General features: G+C 50.7%; 1 protein-coding gene across 4 annotated transcripts; it reads right to left on the minus strand.

The window, feature by feature from the left end:
• On the minus strand, positions 1–9014 carry COX4I2 (cytochrome c oxidase subunit 4I2). 4 transcript variants are annotated; one of them, XM_017645790.3, is made up of 6 exons: positions 8956–9001; positions 5873–5923; positions 4780–4911; positions 3219–3383; positions 2152–2283; positions 1–245 (listed from the first exon to the last, which is right to left on the minus strand). In XM_017645790.3, exons 3-6 carry the CDS (start codon positions 4859–4861, stop codon positions 109–111), a joined length of 516 nt encoding a protein of 171 aa, XP_017501279.1. In that variant the 5' UTR covers positions 4862–4911; positions 5873–5923; positions 8956–9001; the 3' UTR covers positions 1–108. The 4 variants fall into 4 exon arrangements, with proteins under 4 accessions (XP_017501279.1, XP_073092860.1, XP_073092861.1 ...); XM_073236760.1 differs by lacking the exon at positions 1–245 and adding an exon at positions 257–640 and having other exon boundaries at positions 8956–9014; XM_073236758.1 differs by lacking the exons at positions 1–245; positions 8956–9001 and adding exons at positions 257–640; positions 6228–6252.
• Between the last annotated feature and the right edge of the window lie 7102 nt (positions 9015–16116).

Consider the following 16116-nt stretch of genomic DNA (forward strand, 5'->3'; position numbering starts at 1 on the left):
TTAGAGGCAGAAGAGAACAGACCAGCTTTATTGGGTTATGAAGAGGGAGGCCCCTCCATAGCCTCTGGGCCAGCAGGGAGCTTTGGGAGAGCAGTCTGGGCTATGGTGTCACTTCTTCCACTCCTTCTTGTCATAGTCCCAATGGGAGGCCAGGCCTTGCACAGGGTTGCCCTTCATGTCCAGGATGCGCTGGAGCTGCTGGGCCTTCCACTCTTCCGTCAGGGTGATGGGCTTCTCAGGGAACACTGTGGGGAAGGCATGCAGTTGGGACAACGGTGGCTCAGGATGCTGCCATGCCTGCCCCCTCCCCCTGAGCCAGGGTCTCCAGTCACAGGGTTGGGACATCAGGTACTGAGTAGCTCCTCCCCACTGTCTGTCCTCCAAGTTTCACTCCAGGAACCTCTGGACTCTGATGCCCGCTTTACCTTAGACTTGTGGTGGGGAGTCTAAGGGCCAAGAGAAATGGTAGGCCAAGGGTCTTCCCCTTTCTGAGCCTCAGTTTTCTCAGCTCTTCTGTGGCCCAGTGGGAAACAGGAGCATTGATTTGAAGTCGACCTGGGTCCAAATCCCAGCTCCATCACTCCCTTGCCCTGTGACCTTGAGCAAGTCATTTTGTCTCTCTGAGCCTCAGTTTTCTTACCTGTCAAAAATAGATTATCTCTACTAGGGTTGTGGGGATCGAATGAGTTAGTATGTATAAAGCAACTGGCACAATGTGGGATAGATATTAAGTCCCTAATACATGGTAGTAGCTACTTTAATTATGAGTTTGCTCCCACTAACCAGAGTGAGATAGTCTCTTCTGCTTCCTGAGGGCATTGGAGGTAGGAAGCAGTATTCACTGTGGGAAGGAAGTACTTAATCCAAGGGCTGAAGCATTCATGGAGGTTTTTTAGGTGCCTTGATGCGTGGATCAAGGAAGCCCTGGTTGGCTGCAACTCCGCACACTGCTCAAGCCTGCTCCTGAGGCTGATTCAGCCTGCCTGACCTTGTCCCTAGTACTTTCTGTCCCAGTGGGTGGGCAAGAAGGAAAAGATCATTATGGACACCTGTTAGTACCATACATTGGGCTAGACTAGAATTTTTCCCAAAGGCTCCCATCCTCATGCAGGGTAGGAATTCCCATCATGCTTTTGCAGAAGAAGAAACAAGGAGAAGATACTACAAGTGGAGTTAACTGAGGCAAGGCCTGCCAGCTCTTCCCCAATATTCTCTCCCCTTCCTCCAGAGCTTCTCAAAACTGAGTGGGTATCAGAATCACCGGGGAGGCTGTTAAAATAGATTTCTTGCCTCCACCCTCAGAGTGTCTAACTCAGTAGATCCAGACTAGGGCTGAGAATTTGCATTTCTAACAAGTTCCCAAATGATACTGTTGGTCCAGGCACCACACTTTGAGAACCACTCTTCTATAGTAATAAGCAATAAACTGGGCATGTGACCACCCAGCTCAACACTACATTTCCCAGCTTCCCTTGCAGCTAGGCATGGTCATAAATCATTTCTAGCCAATAGGATGTGAGCAGAAGTGGGGTGTGCAACTTCTGGACCTTAAAGAGAAGTGTGTCCTTCCTTTCCCTCTTGGCTGGAATATAGACTTTAATGGCTGGAGCTGGAGGAGCCATCTTTAATGTAGAGAAGGAAGCTGCATGTTAAGGATGGCAGGGCAACAAGCAGAAGGATCCTGACATTGTGGAGTCCCTTTATACCCCCTGGACTTTTTTGTGAGAGAGGAACAAAACCTCTATCTTGTTTAAGCTCTTGTATGTTAAGGACTCTTCATTACAGAAGCTGAAACAATATACTGAAAAATTCATGATTAATAATAGCGATCAGTAACACCATTCACAACTATGTACTAGGCACTGGCTTATAGCTCTCTCTCCTTAAATCTTCACAAGAACCCTGAGATGTGGGGTTTATGTGGGATTATTATTCCCATATCATAGATGAGGGAATTGGAGCCCAGAGAATTAGAGTCCCTACATTCCAACTCAGGCAGCTGTGCTCTGCCCTTCACCCTATACCTCTTTGGAGGACTTCTCAGAACTCTTCAGATGAGTGCCAGCAGAGTTCCTGTATAAGAGCTTGGCTGGTGGCTGTGGCCACAGGGCATAGTCAAGGGCAGCAGTAGGGTAAGGTGCTGCCACTCACCATAGACCCGCTGCCACCAAATGAGCAGCGCTGTGAATCCAGAGAAGAAGAAGACACAGCCCATCACTGTCTTCCACTCATTGGAGCGACGGTTCATCTCTGCAAAGGTCTCATGGAACTGGAGCCGATACACTGGAAACAGATGGGGCAGGGCAGTAGGAACCCAGGGGTATCCATTCCGAGGACCCTGGGCCAACTCTAGGTCTTAGGGATCCCTCTCCCTGCAGCAAATGCTGTACATTAAGCATATTCTTTTTTTGAGAGGGCATCTCTCATATTTATTGATCAAATGGTTGTTAACAACAATAAAATTCTGTATAGGGGACTCAATGCACAATCATTAATCAACCCCAAGCCTAATTCTCAACAGTCTCCAATCTTCTGAAACATAATGAACAAGTTCTTACATGGTGAACAAGTTACATTAAGCATATTCTTATGGGGCACCTACTGGGCCAGGAGCCTGTGAGGAGGCTCCAAATATCAGAGTCAGCCTGGGGCACTTGGGGTCATGCACCCTCCTGCTTCCCAGGGTCAGGCTCTTGCTCTCATCCCCCACACCACTCAGTGATCCCCAGGATCCTCCATGCTCTCTGCTCCCATAGCCTTCCCTGTGCAGCTCCCACTACCTGGCAGCACCCTCCTCCTCAGCATCCATGGTCAGCTGGCACATGCTCTCCTCTGGGAGGTCTGCCCAGATGGCTTCTCTGTCTTCTTCGGGTCCTCACAACCCCTTGGACACACCTCACCCTAGCTGTGCATGCTGTGTTACCGTTATCTGGGTTTGGGTTTCCCCCCACCAGACTGGGAGCACACTGAGGGCAGGAACCATCTGGGTGATTCATTCCTGGTTCCCAGCACCACCTACCATCTGGCTGAACACAAATAGTTGTATGAACAAAATGAGCAGATGAATGACCTTTACCCCTCAGGTATGCTTTCAGGTGGATGGGGGTTTCTGGCTATCTTGGGTGGGGGCTCTCCTTGCCTGCTGCCCTCTGACAGGCCCTTCTTTTCAAAGTCACCCCCCGCCCAGTCTCCCAGGACAGCCCCACCCTGAGACCTACAGGCCACCTTCTCGGCATGGCTCAGCTGGGTCCAGCTGCCCTTCTCCTTCTCTTTCAGGGCCCGCTGCTCAGCGTTGAGCTCTGTGCAGAAGGGCTCGTCTGGCATGGGGTAGGAGCGCTGGGCATGGTAGTTGGTATAGGGGGGCATCTTCCCCGTGCCCTGTGCTGCAGGAACAACAGAGGAGCTGAGTTCAGGCTGCTCCTGAGACATCCCAGCTCCAACCACAATATTAATAAGGAAGGCTGCATTTATTGAGCACTTACTGTATGCCTGGAGCCATTCTAAGACCTTAAGGTAAGTTGACTCACTTACTCTGCATCACTCTGAGCCAGATGATATTGTTATCCATCTTAGAAATGAAGAAACTGAGTAGTTAAGTGCCTTGCCGAAGTTCACAGTGCAAGAAGGAGCAGGGCCAGGGCTGCAATTCAGCCCCTCTGACTCCACATCCCATGTTCTCTGGAAGATGTGAGGTGAGGTGGGCATGTCTGGCAAAGGCTCAGTGGGATAACCCTGAGATGACAGATATGAAACTGTTCTGCAGACTGTAAAGTGCTGTCCATATGGCTTTAGTGAATGGTCAAGGGCATGGCTTTGGCATCAGCTGGGTGGGAGCCCCAGTTCCACCCCACCCCAGTTCCAACAAGTCCCTTTACCTCTTTGTGCTTCAATGTCCTCATCTGGAAGGTGGGGATCATGAGAGAACCTACCTTGCACTGTCGTGGGAAACTTCAGATAATACACTCACAATGCTAAGCACTGTGCCCAGTGTACAGTAGATGTTCCATAATTATATTGGCAGAGAGACTGGTTTTACTACTGGCTTGCATTTCTGGAAGCTCTCCCTGATGGCTAAGCCTGGAGGGCTCCATGTAGGTGTTCAGAGCAAGGTTAAGCACTAGGAGGGTCTCAGTAAATCTTCTGTTATTGTCACCAGAGATGCCCACGAGGAAGGCAGTGGTACCACCTTGCCAGGATGGCACTGGAACTGCTTTGGCCAAGGAGTTCTGGTCCTTTTTACTGTTGAGGTATCCAGCCTCAATTTGCTCAGCTGAGAAATGGAGATAACTGCACACCACCTGCCTCACATGGTTGTAGTGATGTCTAATGTGTCCTCTGTGTAAAAGTGTTTACCACAGCTTGGGGTACCTAACAAGGGCTCACTAAATGTTATGTTATTATTCTCCTGAGGGTCAGGAAGGCCCATCTGCTCTCTGGTTGAAGTGTCCCCTGCTTTAGGCCTCTTTCTTTTGACTAGTACTGACCCCAGGATTGGGAAAGGAGGTCCAGGGTTCTGTCAGCACCCTCCACCTCAGGACACAAAGGCCTTAGGGGCCTGAGGTTTGGGGGTCAGGACCTGAGGAAGCTTGCAGTGAAGGAGGGTGTTGTCTGCTAACCCTGAGAGCAACATTTCCTGAAGGAATGTGGCCTGGGTTCAAGAGGTGGGATATGGTTTTGAGGTAGGCCCACAGTAGTATGGAAGGGACGAGCTGCAGACCACAGAGAGGACCCTGGCCCTGGGCTTAGAGTTAGGCAAGGGAGGGGGTGTGCGGGTCTTACCAGTGCCTCCCGGACTGTGCATCCCTCGCATTCCAAGTCCTCCTTTCCTCAGCACCAAGCTCCAAGCAGCTCTGAAGAACATCTGGTGTGTGTGTGGATGAGTCTTGCCCTTAAAGTGCCCTCTGCCCCTACCTGTCAGGGCCCAGACAGAGAAACCCTTTTCCACAGGTGTGTATATGGTTGCGGGGGGAGTTCCAGAAATTCAAGGTTACACTCCTGCCCCTTCTAATTTTGTCTCCTCTCCTATGGGGGTTCTAGACATATAGAGCCCCCTCCTGGGGCCTTAAGTCACCACATGAGAAGTTGGAGGAGGCCGAACTCCTACGGCAGGGCCTGAACAATTTGGGGCTGGGGGCTTGGCATTTGTGGGTTGGGCTGGGAGACCTCCCTTAGTTTTTTGCTCCCCAGAGGAAACTGGGTGGGAGTCCAGGTAGGGCGGGGGCAGGTCTTGGGGCTGCCTCTGTTCCCGACAGGGCCATCTGTCGAGTTCTGTGCGCAGTCCAGCCCCCACCCTTTCCCCCTTAATTGGCTGCCTACGTGCCAGGGAGAGCCTGCTCTACTGGATCTGGGGCAGGAGGGGGACAGGCTGAGCCCAAACCCCCAGCCCCCAGGGTAGTCTCAGGGTCTGGCATCCTATGGGGAGGGGAGGGCTGTAGAGGAGGACAAGGACCAAGCTGGGTCAGAGAGAGGAAGAGGAGCACACATCTGGGGAGAGGGAGGTGGGAGCCCACTTCTGGAAAGAGAAAGGCCCCCCACAACTGCGGAGAGGGTCACCCAATAATTGGAGGGGTATACAATATGCGGTAAATGGGAGAGGGCCCCCACATCTGGGAAGGAAGGCTCCCCATCAGTGACAAGTAGGTGGGGGAGCACCAGGTATGGGGAGAGGTAAGGGGTAGGTGATCTACATTTTGGGGGAGAGCTGGTGCCCCGAATGGTGACAGAGGATAATTCCCCAGGATTCCTTAACTCTGAGCTGCCGTGAGGCACCCCTCCATCCCCGACCCTCCTCTGTGGCAGGGTCCCTGGGTGGCAAAGCTGCACCCTCACCCTCCAGCCTAGGGCAGCCAGGCTCTCCCTCCCACTCACTCACCTCGCGGCTCCGCGGCGGCAGCGGCTAAGATAGAGCCTCCGCGACCCGGGTCTGCCAAGCGAGTAACGGAGACTGGGCTGCAGAGGGACCAGAGCACCGGCTCCCGCCCCCGGGCCCGCCCCACAGCCTGTCCTTAGGCCGCCCCTGCGTGGGAACGTCCTGCCTCCGCGGGGCGTGAGAGCGCCCAGCCCTCGTCCCCAGGGGGGTCCCAGACCACAGCCTGGGGAGAGGGACTGCAGAATGACTACTCGCCCACGGGGGTCCTGCCTCTGGAGGCCCCAGCTGGCTGTGTGCTGGGCGGGCCCAGCTCTCTGGGTTGGGTAGTCCTGGGAGCTGGATCTTCCTGCCTCCATACCTTTGCTCACTGCTGTTCCTTCCCACTGGAATGCGCTCTGAGGGCCTTTGCAGATCCAAGTCCTGCCAATTTGCCCACCCAGAGCCAATGCCTCCTGCTCCAGGAAACCTACAAGCAGCTGGAATCTGGGAGCTGGCCTGCGGTGTACCACCTCATTCCCATGCCCTCATATCCAAGGAGAAGTGAAAGAAGCCTCCCTCTGGGGTTCAAATCTTAGCTGCATGACCTTCAACAAATGGCCCAACCTCTTTGAGTTCCTATTTTCTTTTCTATAAGAGAGAGCTAATGATAGTTCTATCTCATATGCTGTTATAAGGATTAAATAAGCCAATAGAAAAGCATCAGGTACACTTATTTAAAAATTACTTATTAGGACCTATTACAGCTGGCATTAATTGAGTGTCTATTGTTCGCTAGGTTAAATGCTTGAGAATATAGAGCCAAACAAAACCAAACACAGTCCCTGCCCTTATAGGGTTTACAATCCAGTTCCAAGCAGAGAGAAAGGCCAGTGCAAAGGCCCAGAGGCAGAAAAGCACAAGTGTGTTCAAAGAACAAAGAGAGGCCATCTTGGCTAGACTAGTATAAGGAAAAAGGGGAGAGTTGGAGTGGGGCTGAGCCACCAGAAAGGAACTCATTGGCCATGGGTGCGAATCTTGGATTTATCCAAGAGGGGAGGCTACTAAAGGTTAAGTGGGGGAGTGATGTGGTTAAATGGAGCAGAACATGAGTTCAGTGAACTTAGCCTGGGATTATTAGGAGACTGATGGTGGACTGATGGGTGAAGGCTGTGGGTCCCTTCTGTGGCCTGGGACTGGAACTTTCTAGGTCTCCCAGCTCTGAGCCCATGAATTGTGCCTAGCTCCCACCCATCCATCAGGGTTCCTGGTGCCTAGTGAAGCCACTCCAGCCAGTCTGGAGGGAAGGTCTTAGTCCCCAGGGGACAGATGACTCAGGGGAAGGTGCCAGAGAGACCCTAGAAGGGGTAGGATGCACATCACCTCCATTCTGAACTTCAGCAGCCACAAACAAAAGCTGTGAGAAGGCAGAGTGGGAGACCCCTGGATCTCCAAGAGACCCCCAGCTCCCAGGACTAGCCATGGTTACTCCTGGGAGTGCTCCTCCCCCTTCCCCATGACCAAGGGCATTACAGATTTCAGAGACCCGGAAGAGGTAATGCTGACCACAATGTCCTGAGGAGTAGCCCTGTGGACAGAGAACTAGGGAAACCCTCCTTCAGGCAACCTGGGGAGAGCACACCTTAAGTCATGTCAGACCGTTTCAGGAACACGTGGGTGCTGACTGCACTGGAGTGAGTGGCTGATGTGTATGCTCTCCTATTGCCATGCTGATGGCCAAGTGGTACCATTTCTAGGCCTCAGTTTCCCCATCTTTCACAGGGACTCCCAAGGGAAGGCACTTGTGGAACATGACCCTCTGTTCTGCTCTGTCCTCTTCCATCCCCACCCCTATGGGAACTCCAGGCCCCAGATGCGGGGTGATGCTGTGATAAGGAACATCTGTTGGGGAAGCCAGCCCCCACAGCAGAGGGTGATGGGGTGGAGGCAGGCCCTGTACTACTCAAGATTGATGTAGGGCTGCAAGACTGCCTGCAGGGCAATGCAGAGCAGCATCTCAAGGTCCAGAACTTGGAAACAGTCAGACTGTAACCATGTAGCCCCCTTTTGATGAAGCCCCTCAGACTTTTCATGAACCAAGAGAAGCCCAAGTCTCTTAATCATGACCCAAAGTGTAGGTAGTTAGAGATTAAAGAAAACAGGAGTTTGCAAACCACAGTAAAGCCGACGAAACAGACACAGGCCTCTTAGTTCCCTCTCAAGGCTATTAATAATTGGCTCATGTAACCTTGAGATGTTTTACAGGAACTTAGACTTCTACCAGATGGGCCACCTCCTAACAACAAACACATAAACCCCAGACTGGGTAGAACCAGAGACTGATAGCTAAGATTCCTGAAACAATCCTGTCACCTTACCACTGGCCAAGCAGAAGAATGGCCATGAGCTGATCACACACCCTACAACCCTTTCCCATAATTTTGCCTTTAAAACCCTTGTTTGTAAGCCAATGGCAAGTTCAGGACTTGGGGCATCAGCCACCCCTTCTCCTTGCCTTGTGCCCTGCAATAAATGCCCTCTTTCTTTCACTACATCTTAATGTCAGTGTTTGACTTTGGTGAGCATCAGGCGAGTGGACCCAGGTTTGTTTGGTTTGGTAACAAGGCTCGCCCATCAGGCAGGTCACTCAGAGTCCCTGGGCCAAGGAGTGAGATTCTTTCCTGGCAACCTTGGTGGGCACAAGAGGGGAGGGGGCTCCGGATGGGGCTTTCAGGCCACTCACCACCATGGACCCTGCACGTAACTGCAGGCTGAAGGGTTGAAAACAGCAAGGATGAGAGGTGAGAGGGATCTGTCCCTTTCTCGTTGGCCCTGCAGCTCTGACCCCCAAGGGGAGCCCTTAAAGAAAGGGGCAGCTCTGACTCACTTGACCAGATCCAGAGAGCCCCCAAGATCCTGCCCAAACATAATGACCTGAACCACAGCCTCAGCATCCTACCAGGACGATGCCCACCATTCAGGCTTCGCACCGGACCCACCTCGGACACCCCCCACCCCGAGCCCAGAGGGGATACTGAGGAAGACCTAGTCCTCGTGCAGGACCCGAAGGCGAAAGAAGAGGTGTTAGAAGAGACATAGCGGACCCCTACCCTCAGTCCCTCGGAAGCCTCGGGAGCCAGTTGAAGAGGGAGAACAGGTCTGGGACAGGAGGGGCGGGGAAAGGTATGAGCGGAGTGGGCGGGGCTTACAGTTAGGGCGGGGACTGTAGTGCAAGGACGGGGCCGGGGAATAGAGAAACTGGTACTAAGGAGATTGAGGACGGTTGGTCGAAGGGCGGGGCCGGTGGACACAGGGGCGGTGATCAGGATTGCAAAGCGAGGCCTATCCCGCTCAACCACAGGAATGCAGGTAAGGCGCGCGCTCGGCGGTGCGCTGTGATTCCGAGCACTGAGGCCTGCAGGACGAGGGGTAGCACCAGCAGGAGGGTGCCCACTTGGCAGCGCACGCTCGGAGGACGTCGCACGGTGACCCGTAGCTCCAGAAACCAAGCAGAACGTTTTTGTAACTGCACAGGTGGCCGGGTCTGAATCCAAGCGGAGCCAGGGCTGTCACGGAGACGGCCGCTAATGAAAGGTTTCCCGGCCGTGGGGACGACCCTGCAGAGCGATCAGGATAGATGGGCGCTGTCTGCTGAATTTCACTGGTTCGCGACGGACCGGTGGCCTGGAAAATGGGAACCTCCTTCCGGAGGGTCGGATCTCTGCACGGCCCCCGCCCCAGGACTCACGCCCTCGTCGGAGGAGGGGGGGGCGCTGAACGAGGGGTCCGGGTGGAGCCGGCCGGGGCAGCAAAGGCGACCCGCGATCACCTGCAGCACGAAATTCGCGGAAGTTCGCGGTGTTCAGCTGGAAGAGAATTCCTAGCAGAGGTGCTGGGGCGATATTTGGGGAGACTCTGCGTGGCCCCACAGCCCCGCCCTCCAGACTTCAATCCTCTTGCCCCACCCAAAAGCGGCCCTTATTCCTCGTCTTCCCACCTGCCTTGTCTCTCTACTACGTCACCAAGGTCTCCTTCCTTCCCTGGCCTCTTGCTGCCAGTCACCCTTCCCGCTCCACTCGGCAGTCATTGTGCCCGCTTCCCGTTGGGCTCCACCTGGTAGCCCTGCGCTCCTCCAGCAGCGCCTTACTTCGTCCTGTCAGTCATCTATGGCCCCGCCCATCTGGCCCGCCTTCCGGAGATGCTCCACCCCCCGCCCAGCCCAGGCCTGCTGCTGCCCTGCCCGTTCCCAGCCCTGGCCTTGCTTCACAAGCTACGTTAAACCCTCGCCTTCGTCCTATCCTTGCTCCTTCGGTTACCTCGGTCCCGCCCCCGCACGGCGACCTCCTCCCCACCCTGGCCCTGTCCTGTCCTCCTCTCACCCAGCATGACCCGGCACGCCCCTCTCAGTCACTCGAGCCCCGCCCCTTATGGCACCACCCGCTTTCCCTAGACCCGTCCCCTAGCCTCGCGCAGACTGTCACCTGGCCCCGCTCAGGTCCCGCCCTCACCTCGCGATCAGTGGGCGTGCAGGTCGGAGCCCCCACTTTGAAGGCGCCCGCCGCGCGAGGAGGCGAAGGTATTCCCCAGGCGGGGCAGGACCGTGTGGTCTGGAAGGGCGCTGACTGCTGGAAGGGCGCCCAGCGGCCCAACCAGGATCCCACCTCGCTGCGAGTGGGTAGAAGGGGCGCGGGGTGGAGGTTTCGTCAGAATTTGCAGTGTAATCCTGGGACCTGGGGCCTGGGCCTCACACCACCCCCTCGCCTGGGCAGGTGTATACAAAACACTTATAAACGATCCCCTAGCTAATTTCGGGCAGTGAAGCTGCGAGGTCCATCCTCGTCTGGTTTCAGTCCCTCCTTCCCCGCTTCCCCCATGGCTTCGATTTCCCTTCTCTATAACGCCAGTCACACCCAAGCCTGGCTTAGAGGCTGTGAAGGTGAACGTGATGGTCTGAGCAGGGATTCTCTGAAAGGCAGCCCCAACAGTGACGTATCAGCCAAGCTCTGAATGGGGCTAGGGGTTGGGTGGGCATCACCTTGAGGCCCAGCTCTGTGCTCTGTTCTCATAAGCAGCATCACCACCAGAGAATAGTCTAACTTGGCAAAGGGCTGAAGCAATGGGATACTGGGGATGCAGGGGGTCAAGTCAGCCTTGGGGTAGGCACTGGCCCCATCAAATCCTGTTCTGGGGCTCCACCCTAACCTGGAATGGTCTGCAGCTTTTACTCCAGGTCTTCCAGGGACTCTGCTCCCCAGACCAAACATAGGGTGCACAGGGCAGGGTATGAGGTACTCCAGCCAAGCCCCAAGGCAGGAGCCCTTGTCTTCTCTGGGACACAACCTGCTCTTAGGCATGAGGATATGTCCCAGGCTTTTTTGGGGACAGCCTCATGGCATCCTTGAGCCTTCATTAGTACCCAGTGGCCTCCCATTAAACTCCTTAGCCTGCTATTCAAGGTCCCCCTGCAAACTCCAACTGCAGCTTCCCCATCAACCTCTCCTCTCCTACATGAGCCAGCCATGCTGGCCTTCAGTTCTTGGAACACACTCCATTCTTGCCCGTGGCAGGGCCTTTGTAACTGCTCTTCCCTCTGCTAAAATTCTCTTCTATAGAGCAAGACTCACTTATTCCCAGTTGCATGTTCCCATGAGAGAAAGCTTTACTGGAGTAACATACCTGACTTCTCATCCACAGACCTAGGCTGTGTTCTACACACATGTTTATCAGTCATTGTGTCCTCAACAATATCTCCAATTCCATGCTCCTTTTACAACATGACCTTGACACTCCTGCCATCAAGTGGTGTGATTAATGTCTCCATTCCTTGAACCTTGCTTGGTGTTACCTTTTTGACAGCCTTAAACTTAGAACGTGGTGAAACTGATGCTATGAGGTCTCCACAGCCAGATCATAAAAATGCCTCTCTTTGGATACGGTTTCATAGAACCCAGCTGCCATGCAGTGAGGAGACCCAACTAGACAGAGTGGAGAGAACACATGGACAAGTCCTATGTAGATGTTCTTTCTGGCTACCTAGCCTAGGTGCCAGCCTACAACCAGCCTCAGCTTCTAGATCAGGCACATGTCCAGAAGATCCCAGCCCCTAGCCATCAAGCCCCTCCCAGCTGTTAAGTCTTCCCATCTGAGGCCCCAGATATCATGGAGCAGAGACCAGTCATCCCTGCTCCGCCCTTCCTTAATTCCTAACTGCAGAAGCCATCAGCATCAGACAGCTGTCTTACACACTGTTTTCAGATGGTTTGTGATGAAGTGATAGATAGTAACTGGAACAGCCATCAAATGCCATTTTGATTTCAATATACCTGACTCCTCATTTGACTCAGTTGTTTCAAAACTTGGGCAAGAAAGAGGGTGCTAGGTATTAACATCCAAAACCCCACCATTGTCCCTCAGATTTCAGCTGCAACATCATTGCAGAGACTTGCCCTGTCCCCTGTGGAAAGGGCCCTCCCTAATTAGTCTAGATTTGTATTCTTGCCAGCACTTTTTATTTTCTGAACTTATACACAAAGAAACCCACAGCCTTCTTGACCTGCATGCTCTACACACCAGGCCTGTTCACTCAGGTCTCTCTTCTTCTGGAACTGGGATGAAGTGGGGTGTGGCTTGCAATGGACTGATTCTTTGTGACCTCTCAAAATTTGTATGTTGAACCTAATCCCCAATGTGATGGTATTAGGAAGTGGGGACTTTGGGAAGTGATTAGGTCATGGATGTGGAGCCCTCATGAATGGAATTAGGACCTTTATAAAAGAAGGCCCAAGAGTTCCATTGTCCCTTCTGTCATGGGAGGTTACAGTGAGAATATGGTTGTCTATGAACCAGGAAGCCAGCCAGCTCTTACCAGATATGGAATTTGTCAGCCCCTTGATCTTGGACTTCCAGCCTCCAACACTGTGAGAAATAAATTTCTGTTTATAAGCCGTTCAATCTATGGTGTGTTGTTTCAGCCCCATTTGGACTAAGGTTGCTAGATTGATACCTCACTATTTAATTTTCATTGGTGCTATTGTAAATAGTGCTTACTTAAATTTGTTTCCCATTTCCAGTTGTTCAATGCTATTATATAGAAATGCAATTGATTTCTGTATATGGACCTTATATCCTATGACCTTGAGAAATTCATTTATCAGTTGCATTAGTTTGCTAGGACTGCCTTAACAAAGTACCACAGGGTGGGTGGCCTGAACAGCAGAAATGTATTGTCTCACAGTTCTAGAAACTAGAAGTCCAAAGTCAAGGTGTCTGCAGGGTTGGTTCCTTCTGAGGCCTGGGAGGAAGGATCTATTCCAGGCCTCTCTCCTTGGCTTACAGATGGCTGTCTTCTCCCTGTGTCTGTTAACACTGGCTTCCCTTTATGAGTGTCTGTGTCCAAATAATTTCCTCTTTATTTAAGACCAGTCATATTGGTCTTTTCGAAAAACCAGCCTCTGGTTTCATTGTTTTTCTGTGCCCAATATCATTGATTTTTGCTCTTTAATTCTTTCTATTTGGTTTGGACTTAATTTGATTTTTCTTTTTCTAGTTTCTGAAGGTGGAAGCTTGTATTATTCATTTGAGACCTTTCTTCTTTTTTCATATAAGCATTTAATGCTAAAAAATTTTCTCTTAACTCTTAGTTGAGTAGATGTTATACAGTAGATCTCCAGAACTTATTTGTCTTGTATTAATGAGACTTGGTGTCTTTTGACCAATACCTCCCCTTTTTTCTTTTTTTCTTTTTTTTGGTTCTTTTTCAAGATTTCTATTTGTCTGCTGAGAAGGTCTGTTTTTCCATTCATTTCTAAAACATTAATCTCCCGCTCATGAAGTATGGTTATAATAGCTGCTCTGAAATCCTTGATCGACAGTTTCAACATCTGGATCTTTTCATGGCTGGCATCTATTAATTGTCTTTTTCTTTTGAGAGCTGGTTGGGTGTTCCTTTGAGTAACTGTGCGTTGTATCCTGGATGTTTTAAATATTATCTTGTGAGACTCTGGGTACTGTTAAAAGTCTCTGGAGAATTATTTTTTTAATAGCAGGCAAACCTGGTTAAGTTCAGACTGCGTATTTCAATATCACTTTCTGTGGGCAGTGACCCTTGTATCTGTTTTATTTTCAAGGCTTTGCCATGCTGTTTGGGTCTGCGTGCTGCACAGGTCAGCCTGGGACCTGGGCAGCAGGGTTGTGGCAGCTCAGAATTCACAGCCCTTGTCATCCTTCTGGGGTATGCTCCTCACAGGCACAGCTTGGGTTTAGCTCAGGACTTGTGTTTGTTCAAAGCCAGAATTTCCATAGCAGAGGGGTTTTTTATCCATTTTCTCCTCACCAGGATTTTCTCTACATTTTCTGGCTCCCAGAGGTCCCTTTTCTTGTTCCTCTGGTTAGGAATATGAGGTCCTCTCACCAGCCCTGTCTCACAATCCCTTTCCCTGGGCCGGCCCTCAGGACAAAGCAGCCAGAGAAAAGAGGAAAAAGGAGACTTGGAAGAATCCCACTCTGTTGGCCCTACAGTGGCCCCTCGCCCATGTTCTTTTCTCTGGAGGGTGGGTTTTCTCATGGCCTTTTCTCTCAGAGCGACTGGGAGCTGCACAGCAGATGGCGGCTGCCTTGGGGTAGGGCCAGGTGAGAAAAACCATTAAGTACAAGTAATGACAAGGCTGCTCCTCACTGGCCCATCTCCCTGGTTCTCTCACCAGGACATCAGGCTTCTCTCTGGGAGTTCTTGCAGCCCTTGTCCAACGCAGTTTCCTGATTCAGAGCACCCTGTGTCCAAGCCAGAGGATCGGAGAAGAAAATTTTCCAGGACATGCACTGCTGCTGTGCTGGTTATACTTCATATTTTTCTCTTCACCCCAGTCTGTTCTCTCAGAGTTCTTCCTTAAGCAGTTGCTTTTTGTATTTATCCAGACTTTTTAATGGTAATCAGTGGGAGAGATGAGCTGTAGTAGGCTTACTCCAGCTTAGCCTTCATTATCTGTTCGTTTTTTTTACTTTAATGTCTTTTTTCCTTTTGAGATAATTTTAGACTTACAGAAGTTACAAAAATAATACAGAGACATCCAAAATATACAAAGAGCTCACACACCTCAACAAACAAAAAGCAAATAATCCAATTAAAAAATGGGCTGAGGATCTGAACAGACACTTCTCCAAAGAAGAAATTCAGATGGCCAACAGGCATATGCAAAGATGCTCTACATCGCTAATTATCAGGGAAATGCAAATTAAAACCACAATGAGATATCACCTCACACCAGTTAGGATGGCCACCATCCAAAAAACAAACAACAACAAATGTTGGTGAGGATGTGGAGAAAGGTGAACCCTCCTACACTGCTGGTGGAAATGTAAATTAGTTCAACCACTGTGGAAAGCAGTATGGAGGTTCCTCAAAAAACTAAAAATAGAAATACCATTTGACCCAGGAATTCCACTCCTAGGAATTTACCGTAAGAATGCAGGATCCCAGTTTGAAAAAGACATATGCACCCCTATGTTTTTTGCAGCATTATTTACAATAGCCAAGAAATGGAAGCAACCTAAGTGTCCATCAGTACATGAATGGATAAAACACATGTGGTACATATACAAATGGAATATTATTCAGCCATAAGAAGAAAACAAATCGTACCATGTCCAACAACATGGATGGAGCTAAAGGGTATTATGCTCAGTGAAATAAGCCAGGCAGAGAAAGACAAGTATCAAATGATTTCACTCATCTGTGGAGTATAAGAAGAAAGCAAAAACTGAAGGAACAAAACAGCGGCAGATTCACAGAACCCAAGAATGGACTAACAGTTACCAAAGGGAAAGGCACTGGGGAGGGTGGGTGGGGAGGGAGGGATAAGGGGAAAAAGGGGCATTACAATTAGCACACATAATGTAGGGGGGGACACAAGAAAGGCAGTAAATACAGAGAAGACAAATAGTGATTCTATAGCATCTTACTACGCTGATGGACAGTGACTGTGATGGGGTATGTGGTGGGGACTTGATAATGGGGGGAGTCTAGTAACCACAATGTTGCTCATGTAATTGTATATTAATGATACCAAAATTAAAAAAAAGAAAAAGAAAAAGAATCATTCTCATAAATAGAAAATAATAACAACAATAATAATAATAATACAAAGAGTTCCTGTATTCTCTTTACCCAGCTTTCCCTTTTGTCAATATCTTACATAATGATGGAACCCTTATCAAAATTAAGAAATTAACCTTGATACATCACTATCAGCTAAAGGACAGATTATTTGGATTTC

Source organism: Manis javanica, chromosome 5 (genome assembly GCF_040802235.1).
Source record: "Manis javanica isolate MJ-LG chromosome 5, MJ_LKY, whole genome shotgun sequence".
NCBI classification, from domain to species: Eukaryota; Metazoa; Chordata; class Mammalia; order Pholidota; family Manidae; genus Manis; species Manis javanica.

Excerpts from the sequence above, each read along its gene's own strand:
- COX4I2 (XM_073236759.1), bottom strand. The coding sequence starts at position 4,861 with ATGTTCTTCAGAGCTGCTTGGAGCTTGGTGCTGAGGAAAGGAGGACTT. Across the intron at positions 3,384-4,779 it reads GCACAGTCCGGGAGGCACTG|CACAGGGCACGGGGAAGATG; the intron begins GTAAGACCCGCA and ends TTGTTCCTGCAG. Across the intron at positions 2,284-3,218 it reads CCATGCCGAGAAGGTGGCCT|TGTATCGGCTCCAGTTCCAT; the intron begins GTAGGTCTCAGG and ends ATCTGTTTCCAG.